General features: G+C 36.4%; 1 protein-coding gene across 2 annotated transcripts; it reads left to right on the top strand.

The window, feature by feature from the left end:
- The first annotated feature begins 1,211 nt into the window (after positions 1 to 1,211).
- On the top strand, positions 1,212 to 6,665 carry Byn (T-domain transcriptional activator brachyenteron). 2 transcript variants are annotated; one of them, XM_072911671.1, is made up of 6 exons: positions 1,212 to 1,960; positions 3,180 to 3,275; positions 4,406 to 4,649; positions 4,785 to 4,938; positions 5,053 to 5,250; positions 5,467 to 6,665. In XM_072911671.1, exons 1-6 carry the CDS (start codon positions 1,641 to 1,643, stop codon positions 6,360 to 6,362), a joined length of 1,908 nt encoding a protein of 635 aa, XP_072767772.1. In that variant the 5' UTR covers positions 1,212 to 1,640; the 3' UTR covers positions 6,363 to 6,665. The 2 variants fall into 2 exon arrangements, with proteins under 2 accessions (XP_072767772.1, XP_072767773.1); XM_072911672.1 differs by lacking the exon at positions 3,180 to 3,275.
- Positions 6,666 to 10,893: the final 4,228 nt, after the last annotated feature.

Raw genomic sequence — 10,893 nt, 5'->3', positions numbered from 1 at the left:
CGCTCTGTTGATTTTTGTCATTTGACTCCAGACAACCAACACGATTCTATCCTCCCGACTGTTTCTCCCGTGATAGACGAGAATTTCATTTTCATAATCGACAAATATCAAAATTACCGCGAGGAATCGATTCCTTGGAAATATCTCTTTTCCGAATTGAAGCGAGAAACAATACAAATTCTGAGGTTCTAAATAACTTATTGAAATTCTTAAAAATATCTTAAATTCCTGATATTTCGTTATATATAAATTGCAAGAAAGAGGAAGAAAATTTAATATAATTAGATATAAAATACAATAATTAATCTTTTTTTTTTTAAACAAATGCGCCATCAGTTTTCATTCATTACAAAATGAAAAAAGATGTATTCTTGATTCTGTCTTATTTTCTGATTACAGAATAATCCAGATTAAACATAAATATTTAAATAGAAACTTTAGACTACACTACTCTAAAAGAGAAAATCGATTTCTCTCGAGTTTTTAACAGTTATTCCGTTATTCGTTATACTTTGACAACAAGAGCACTTATCTCACAAGGAAGAAATACGTGTCGCATACTTTTCTGAACGAAACAGACGTAAATATTAACTCGAGAAGGTAACATGTCGCGATAACTCGATCCGGTATCGCGACCGCGTGTCTTCAGGATCCATGCGTGGAGGAACACTTCCTCGACCTTGGCAGACGATTCCTCAGCGTCGATCGCGACGTTCATTTTCGATCAAAAACAAATCCGATCCGATCGATCAGAAGCATCAAAAGCGTCGATTAAAATGGTAATCACGGCGCGATTTGGTCCTAGGAACCATCACGTGCGGATCCGCGTACGTCGTCCGCGAGGACTAATCGAGGAAACCTGTCGACCAGCACGTGGGCGGACTGGCGAACGTCGCGTTCACCATCAGACCACCAACCGTAGCGAATTCATCGAACCAACTCGTTCAACCATTGGTCAAAGAAAGCCGTCGAAGGCGGCACTCTCCCTCACGTCAACCGAACGGCCGGTCAAACTGTCTTCGACCAATGGACACCGGCATGGTACCCGCCATGCTGCACGCGTGAGCTTCTAATTTAGCGAGTAATTAGCACCCGGCAAACGCGAACGCGACTCGGTCCGGTGCCTACTCTTCAGCGGTCGTCGAGAAACGGAGAAAGAAAGGACGCAAAGTGAGGACAGAGAAGCAAATATACTGCCGGTCAGTCTTCGGCGAGTCTTCGCCGGCTAGTGTGAAATATCGCGCCCAAGTGTTACGAGCCTACGGTCACGCGGCGCGGCTCCTCGCGATACGGCTATCCTCGGCCGTTGACGGACACGTCTGAGGTGCCGCGACGAACGACGATTTTCCGTCCCCTTTTGCCAGCTCCCCCCGCTCTCCTGTCGTGGGACCGCGTCCGTTTTTCTCGCGGAACATCGCGAATCGATCGCGACATCGTCGAGAAAAATATTTCCGATTCCCCATTCTTATTGCTACCTTTTTATTTAAAAAAAAAAAAAAAAAAAAAAAAACATTAATGTGGTTTTCGTTTAGCCTTCGAATAGATTTTGTCGTTCAGTATCGAACATTTTAATCGACTTTTCTAAATTTCAACGAAGAGAGCGAAAAACGCGAGGCGCGACATATCGGAGAACGCTGAAGATGCAATCGGCAAGCGCTCCACGAACCCCTAGTTCTCCACCGCGTTCCTCGTGTCACGAGCGCGATCGGGAGCGCGAGAGAGAACGCGAGCAGGAGCGAATTCGCGAACGAGAGCGCAGCGGAAGGCAGAGTCGAACGAGCCCTGAGGACAATCGGGACGATCGCGAAGAACGGGGTGCGATCGCGAGACAGAGTCTTGGACCTTCTGCCGTGATCACGGGGAATCAAGGATTACCGCTGTCCTTGTCGTTGGAAGATCGAGAGCTCTGGACCAGATTTCAGTGTATCACGAATGAGATGATCGTCACGAAAAACGGAAGGTACATAATACATATATAAACATACTTACACATACGTATATGTGTTAATTGAAAGGTTAATAAACATTATTTGATCTTGAAGGAAAGATTAGTTTCGTTAGACACATGAATTTGTGATTTTCTTATCATGTTCATATGCCGCGATGATATGATTGATGAACATGTGAAATGATGAGATTCTAATAATAGTCATTGCAGTCATTGCAGGATTTATGACGATATCGATATCACATAGAAACATTTGTTTACTGAAAACACAAATATCATTAGTTAGAATGCAAACTTAGAAACAATTTAAAATTGATAGAAATAATTTCTCTTTTAGTATTTTTTAGTTTAATTAGTATTTCAATAGTTTCTCATTCACAAAAAAAATGTCGTTGTAAAATAGAACGAAATAAACTGATTATTTTACTATCAGGTAGCTGTCTTTTGTCATTTAATTTTTACTCTGAAAAAATAATGTTAGATCCAAAAAAATTTTACATTTTAATAGTGCGACATTCAACCTTCTTCATATTTAATCAGACGAAAGTTTTGTCAACAGCAAACACATTGCCAACAAACGAGAATATTAAAACTGCGGTTTAAAAATGTTACGTAGTGAATTTTAAATAGTTTGCGTGTCTCCTCTTTCTTTCTGCTACGTTCTTTTTGACATATACCACCGAAAACTCAACAAATATAATTTTTTTTTTAAATAATAGTGAAGAAAAGTTAGAAAAAAAGTTGATTGCAATTTGAATCGTCGTGAAAACATTTTCAAAAAAACTTTTCGTATCTAGATATCCATGTATGACTCATTGCAAGGAAATAAATAATATCGAGCGCATAATGCACAAAAATAAATAATAAAGATTCGATTTGGTAGAAAGAACAGAGTTCTCTGGGATTATTGTGAGAAGATGCCAGCCGTCGGCAATAAAACTTTACGATGCTTACGATCCTCTTATAAAACGTTCTCTTGTCGAGCCTGATGCTTGCGTGCGAGCACTTTACCTGCACATCCGCAGTCGACAAACCGTAATCGTTTTTATTAATACGCGGCTTGTAAATGCGCCGAAGACACACTGTCTGCGAGGCGGTTATCTTTTGATCCGTGCCGTGGATCTTGTCGTGGACATCGGTCTCTCGCGCGTACCTCTGAATCTCCAAGGCTTTACGATCGGTGTCGATTTCTCATGCAATGATGTTCCTGATATGTCACTTTCGCCCGTAGGAGGATGTTTCCTGTGGTGAAGGTCGTTGCACGTGGTTTGGAACCTGCGGCTATGTATACGCTGCTACTGGAATTTGTTCAAATCGATCCGCACAGGTAACGAAATAATCTGATTGTCTATTCGGCAAATGTATCCTCAATTTGAGAATGTAGCAACAAGTATGGTTAACTTTTGCCAAAAGTTAAGGACATTTTGAAACCCCTTTTTTTAAATATCAAAATTTTATTGAACTTTTTGTGCGACTTTATAAAAACGAAATATCATAAAAATTATAACAACATAAAAAACTAAGGCTTTAAGTAATTGATACCGTAATAATTAAATAAAAATGTACATCGAATATTTGCCACATAGTAGGTATTATAAAATCTTTTTATGCATCTTTTAAGATAAACTATAATAGTGTATACTCTTATTTTATGTACACATTTTTCTATTCTTTTCTTTCAATTGAATAAATTAAACGAGAATATATTTATAAACTGCATACAAACATTATTTTTATTCTAATCTTATTTTATACGCATAAAATATTTGTTTCAAATATATTATGTTTCATATTACGTCTATTATCAATTTCTCACTCACACACACACATACGCACGCATAGATCTTGAATGACCCGCTATTCGTCTCGGAAGATTAAATAACCATCTTTTAAGTAGTAGGAAGCTGAAATTGTGCAAATTGTAAAGTTATGCTGAGAGCAGAATAGAAAGCGCATAACATCGAAATGTTGCGTAGACAGTAAACGGATGAGCGCGTTACCGATTTGCGTTGATTTATCTCGCGAACAGAAGGAACGGGGGGTGCGAAGGACACTAACAGGTCGTAATTGCCGTACCCTTTTCGTTCAAGCATCACGTAACGTTGCTAAAGTTGATTCTAAACTTGTTAGAGCGTTATTTTTAACTCGTCGACGATTCGTCATCGGTGTTGAACGAACGGAAGAGCATTCGAGAGCTCATATTAATAGCTTTCACAAAACAATCTCAAAAGACAATCGAAGAAAATACAAAGACATTTTATAATGTTCGCGAATCTTTTCCGCCAAATTGATTTAGGCGATTTTTCTTGTTTTAAATTTTTTTTTCGCAAGAAAAATATAATTAAAATCTATATTCTAACTCATATTTTGACGGATAATGCATACATCCATTTTTTTATACACACGTTTACACATATTAACATAGAAATGAAATCTATTTAATCAAATTATGTAAAGGTGGAAATATGTTAACGGCGAATGGGTACCAGGCGGAAAGGCGGAAGTGGCCCCGCCTAATCCGATTTACATACATCCGGAGAGTCCGAATTTCGGTGCACATTGGATGAAAGAGGCAGTATCGTTCGCCAAAGTCAAGCTAACAAATAAGTCGAATGGTAATGGACAGATCATGTTAAACTCATTGCACAAGTATGAGCCACGTGTTCATTTGGTCCGAGTGGGTGCTGAGGAGCAGAGAACGGTACATCTTCCTTTTTCTTTTTTAACATTTTTTTTCTTCTTCAAATTACATATTTATATTATTATTATTAATATAATGCCATGTTTAATCACTTTATTTACACGGATGCAAATAATGACGTCGTCGTTCGAGCAGGTTCTCACATATCGTTTCCCTGAAACGCAATTCATCGCAGTGACAGCGTATCAAAACGAGGAAGTAACAAGTCTGAAGATCAAGTACAATCCTTTCGCGAAAGCATTCCTCGATGCTAAAGAAAGGCCTGCTGATTCACAAACTTATCCTCAATGCAAGTTGATCTATACATGTATAATAATACAATATATATGTACATGAGAAAAAAATATCGGGCGCGGGAATCAAAATTGAGAAGTATTTTTAATTAGATAATATTATTTTGCAGATGCGGGTGCATTGTTTTTACCGCAAGCAACAATGGGATACGAATACAATACTGCGTCGGCAATAGCCGTGGCACAAAATCAAGTGTCGGCATGCGTTAGCAATCACTTTTCTAATTCGTGCACTGTCACTACTTCTGGACACAGAAGTACTTGCAGAGCAGCTCCTTACACTTTGAGACACAAATATGTCCAAGATGGTACGTAATATTATTTCATTGTTTCATTTAATCAAAATCTTAATCGATCCTTGAAAAAAAACTTTAAAAAATCTCTAATCATCATTAAATCTTATGAATTATGTTTTCAAAATCTGTTGAAAACAAAAACATATACTAATACATATAAAATATTATAAGAAGATATTATATTTTCTTAAAAGAAATTTTTTTGAGAGACTTTTAATTATTATACAGAACAACACGCGGATGCATACGCACCAATGCCTCTTTTGCATTCCACGGCTTACGTGACAGCACCGGCTTGGTCGCCTCGCAGTCCGGAACCATTGCAGAATCTCAATTCCACGTGCTTACCGTCAGCTGCGTCGCAAGAGTGGCCGACATCCCCGTCACCATCGCCGACGTCGTCGCACACAGTCCTCGGCAGAGCTGTGGTTGGTACCGCAGCCACCACCACCGTAACCGGATGCACCCTGTACGTACCGTCCCAGGAACAACACGGCGGACACTGCGCTGACTCGTCCTGGATTCATCCCACCGCGTTAGAACAGCAACAGCAGCCGCAGCATCAGCAGCAGCAGCAGCAATCCTATCTAAACTTAAATCTCCACCTGCATCATCAGATGTCCCCGTACGGTTCCGTTCCACACACGGGACTGCATCACGGTTTGCATCAGCAGAGCGGAGAACCAGTCGCACCGACGGACGCGAGCGAATACGTTCATGAATACCATCATGCCTCGCCGGTGCAATCAACGACCCCCGATCAGCATCGTCAGCATCATCAACATCATCATCAGCACCCGCAACATCACTCGCAAGCGCAGATGTTGCAGTTGCAGGCTCTACCGCAGGCGGAAACATCTTCGCCTGTCAGTGTGGAGTACGACAGCCCTCCTAAGGAGCATCCTCATATTCCGATGGGTTATCCCGAGCAAACCGCAGACGCTTTAAACGAGGTTCAGCCAGATGATGAAAGACGATATCTGACAACGGTCGTTGACCGTCATCCTCCTCACCATCTTCATCATCACACCCATCATCGACAAGACACGGAGATTGCTGGCGAACAACCAAATGCTTGGACACCGTTGACACCACCACCAGCGCCGCAGACTACTGCTATTTGATTTGAAAATTCAGGGAAATTTTGCCTTACGCAAAAAACGCATATTCGAGTTTATATGTGAGATTGTCGACGTGTGTAAGATTGTCAACGCAGGAGTTGTTACAACGATGCATTCTTATTGGCGTGACATATGATTGTCAATCGAAGCTAAGTGTATTAAGCGCGACAATTAATCAAGAAAATTTTATCGCGCGCAATATTGATATTAAAGTATCAAATTGTATCAATCCGTCCTGAATAATGTAGTAATTCGATTATTTTTAATCAATTGCGAATATTGTTAGTAATACTATGTCAAGTATATCAAGAGAAAATAAAATACAAATCACAAATATTGGTTTTTTTATAGAATTATTTTGTTCACAACAAAAAAAAATTCATGTTGTAAACATGAGATACACAATACAATCTGTGTTTAATTTTATTGAATTATATATTATATGATAAATTATGCATTATATATGATATGTAAATATAGTTCTATATATTATCTTATAAAAACAAAAAATTAACTTCAAATTTCTTTAATTTAAAATATTGTTATACAATGTGAGATATCAATCTTTCTTTCTTATTAACAGCAGGTAAGGTTCTTACAAGATACACGCGGATATCACCATATAGGGAGGAAAGATATACTTCCAAAGCTTCTAATTTTCCAACAGAAAGTAACATTGAACGCGTGTGTTATCGTTATACGATAAAAAAATTTTATCTCAATATTATCAAAACTGCTCTGCATATAAAATATGCATATATAAAAATTTAAAAGTGGTTTTCGTTCTTATACAAAATAATCATTTTGATAAAACGAAATCATTAACGTTTAGGATTGTAAATTTTTACACTTTTTACAATTATATTTTTTAAAATTATATATTAATTACATTAAATTTAGAGTGAATATAAAGATTTAAATGTTTGCATGTATGTCAATTTATATATGAATACAGATGTGAAAAATAATTGCGACGATAAATTAAAAATAACGTAATATTTACCAGAAAATCAATAGAAAAAATATATAATTTCTTTACATACATGCGCCTCACGTTATATAAATAAATATATATTTATTTACAAAATTTTGAGAGAGAATTCTGACAAGACACATGACAATTTATATAAATATTATACATGATTATTTCATTTTATGAGCGATTTTTTATTTTATTTTATGCCATCGATTTATCTCCATTATTTCTCGACTATTTCTCTTTACTTGAATGAACCTTGGGCTGACATAAATTAACGTGATAATCGCTACAAAAGTTTCCAAGGTTTTAATTAATTCAGAGCAAAAAATCTTTGTCTTTTTCGTTCTAATTAGTTAATTAAATAGTTCAAAATTTTTATAGTCAAACCTTTAAAAGTGACTTTAATCATCTGGTGAAATCTAATAACGCCCTTTAATAAAGCACTTTAACATGACGTATTCGAGATTTTGTTTGACTAAAACCAACAGCTATGTGATGTATTACGTTATGCATAATGCGTCATGACGATTTGTAGAAGGTGTATATTCGCTTTACACTCTCTCTCTCTCTCTCTCTCTCTCTCTCTCTCTCTCTCTCTCTCTCTCTCTCTCTCTCATGCACTCTTATTTTCTTCTCACCTTTATTATCTCATTCTCGCCTTTGACGACGTGCCAAGAAGATTTATAGTACCTTTCTACGAAAGCAAAACAAATTTATTACTGCTCCAAACACTTGATGTCAACAATCGTTTTCGCACAAGGTACACACGCAAGGTAAAAAAAAAGTAAATGTCAAATCAAAACTTATATACTCATATGAACGTGTTCATTGTTTCATACATACGCAACAATTGATAATTTTCCTAAAAGAATTTAAAAATCTTAAATTTCGACAACATTATAATCTTATTTCAATATTATAATTGTCATTTCATGAATAAAATAATATTATAATCTTATTTCAATACTATAATTGTCATTTCAAGAATAAAATAATTACTTTAACTCTAAGAAAATTATAATCTTCGATTTGAACATGTGTTATTTTCTATCCAACAAAAATATATATTTTTCTTTGTTGAACTATATAAAATGTCATCCAAGCAAATTTTCTTTGTTTAACGCAATATAATCTCATTTCAAAATTTACATTTTGAAACTAAAGATTTTGTCAAAATAAGAATATTCTTTTTTCTGTGTACGTAATATTATTTTTCGCGTTTTCTTTTCTGTTTTTGCATATATTAGCGACCGAATCAACTTTGTTCGATCGTTTAAAACTAGCACGTCGTTATCTAAAGTGTTCGGGTGTCAGATAACGTGGACAAATCTATACACATATATATGTAGACAAATCCGCGCATGCAGTATATCGATACACACAATCGCGAGTGAAATTGCACAAACGCTTCTCGTTTGCTGCAGCACGTTCGCCTCTAACGATCCATAAGCGCGCTGCCCTTTTTACCCAATCGTTTTGCCCAAACCACCCTCTTGAGCGAACAAATAACGTAAAACGAATAATGAAACGATATGGCTTTTATAACCCTTTCTCTTTTACTGAAGGCAAAAGATCACTGGAATGCAGAATATCCCATCCGCAGAAATGCGAAAGTATAATGATAAGGTATCTAAACACTTCGCTTAAGTTTCGAACGTTCTTGGAACAAAGTATTAGCAAATTTCAAATTTTCGCTCCAAGAACGCTTCAACTTGAGTGAAATATTTAATTAAACATTTTCTATATTTAATTATTTTTAAATAATTGCGTTAGAGAATAAGGAATCTCAAAATTATAATCCCTGTTATATATAATTGTTTCATTAATAATTATTATTTTACAAATGAAATATTTATCGAATAAAATTTCTACGACGACCTTCAGACATAATAATTACAGTGCTGCGATAATTTTAAATCACGACTTTAATTACGTATGATCGTTATCGATCGTCATATTGTGTGATTAGAATTATCGTGTAAAGATATGAGATTAATTGAGCCACATAGTTAAGTACAAGCGGTAAAAATAATTAACCGTGGTGTAGCACGGCTATAGCAACCTCGGTAAACAATTCTCTCTGGTAATCCTATTATCGGCGTCCGGCAAACGTTCACGGACTTAGCGAGGCTTTACCAACCTCTCTCTTCCAGAGAATCCGTCCAAGCCGCATTTCAAGGTCCACCATTGTTATATGGAAGCTAATGTGAGATATGATGTTTCCCTTCAGAAATACCCGTCAATATTATTGTAGATCTAAAGTATGTTGAACTTTAAACAACAAATTTATATTATATCAAAATTATAAGATAAGTGATCGCACAATAGAACGAGTGAATAATTATTACGAGCCATTTGAATAAACTTGTCTCTGTCGGAATGAAAAGAGGAAAGAAAAGAGGGTAGAGAGCTCGTGAAATACGCGGCAATTAGACTCACGATACTTGTAACTTGTTTGTTTTGTTCTTAGCCAGACTTGCAAACATTTGTTCCTTAACATTTAATTGCAGTCATTGATGACCGGTATTTGATTTCTTTATTGTGTTGTAATGGTGGTATCTAAATTAATTAAAATGCTTACAAAATCTTAAAAATAAAAATCTTATGATGCTTTTAAACTTCTAAAAAATATTAATATAAGTAAATAAAGTGTTCATTTCATTAATAATGTTATTTCTTTTATTCGTTTGTTTTATCATTAATAGTTGTAATATAATAAAGATAAATTTAAATATATAAAAAAATTAATTTTTAAATTCTATAAAAATTGAAAAATTATGAATCTTCAAGACTTTGAAAGATCATTGTACGCACTTCTAATTTTACCGTATATGATGAAATGCATCTTATCTTTTTCATTTTTCCGGTTGCTGTTGCACCGGGAAATTCGACGTTAACGTTTGCAATTGTGAACCGTTTGACGATTCAACAGCGGCCGCACTAATGTTTTGATGAATGCAATTTTCAAGGGAGGCAGAGAGAGAGAGAGAGAGAGGGAGGAGGAGTTTGATGCGCGCATGCACGTACGATGATTGCGAACGCTGTCGGACGGTGCCTCCGCGGGATTACGAATTAATTTGTAACGTTCTCGCGGTGGCTGCGGATCTAGCACGCGCGGATTTATTGCGCCGCGATTACTTGCAGAATGCCAAATGTTAACTGGTCGTAAACAGAAATTGGCATCACCGTGCTTTACGCTCGCCATGATCAAATCGAAGATACCGCCCGTCGCTTCCAATAACATACTTGCATGGCAAATTGCAAACGCAATATCCCGGTACCGTTCGCAACGTGATTTCGGAAGCGACGAGTATTCACCAATGAAGCTATGCACGCTATTCCATTATATATAGCATCTCCCGCGGAGGCACGAATGACTTACCTTCGAGTAAATTGCACGTATCGAATTGCAATCTGTTACACAAGAAAATCGTCAGCACACACGTCCGAAAGATAAATTATTATTTTAAGTAAATATAGAACGGGACTTAAAATACACTTCAATTATTATAATATCAACTAATAAACTATTTAATTTTCTATTGTTAATAAATA

Source organism: Anoplolepis gracilipes, chromosome 2 (assembly GCF_047496725.1).
Source record: "Anoplolepis gracilipes chromosome 2, ASM4749672v1, whole genome shotgun sequence".
Lineage (NCBI taxonomy): Eukaryota > Metazoa > Arthropoda > Insecta > Hymenoptera > Formicidae > Anoplolepis > Anoplolepis gracilipes.
Note: the sequence above shows the minus strand (reverse complement) of the source record. Positions and strands in the feature narration are given on the sequence as shown.

Bases quoted from the DNA above. Each gene is read 5' to 3' on its own strand.
- Byn (XM_072911671.1), top strand. From the start codon at position 1,641: ATGCAATCGGCAAGCGCTCCACGAACCCCTAGTTCTCCACCGCGTTCC. The intron at 4,939-5,052 runs GCAAGTTGATCT...ATTATTTTGCAG, and splicing joins TTCACAAACTTATCCTCAAT to ATGCGGGTGCATTGTTTTTA. The intron at 5,251-5,466 runs GTACGTAATATT...ATTATTATACAG, and splicing joins ACACAAATATGTCCAAGATG to AACAACACGCGGATGCATAC.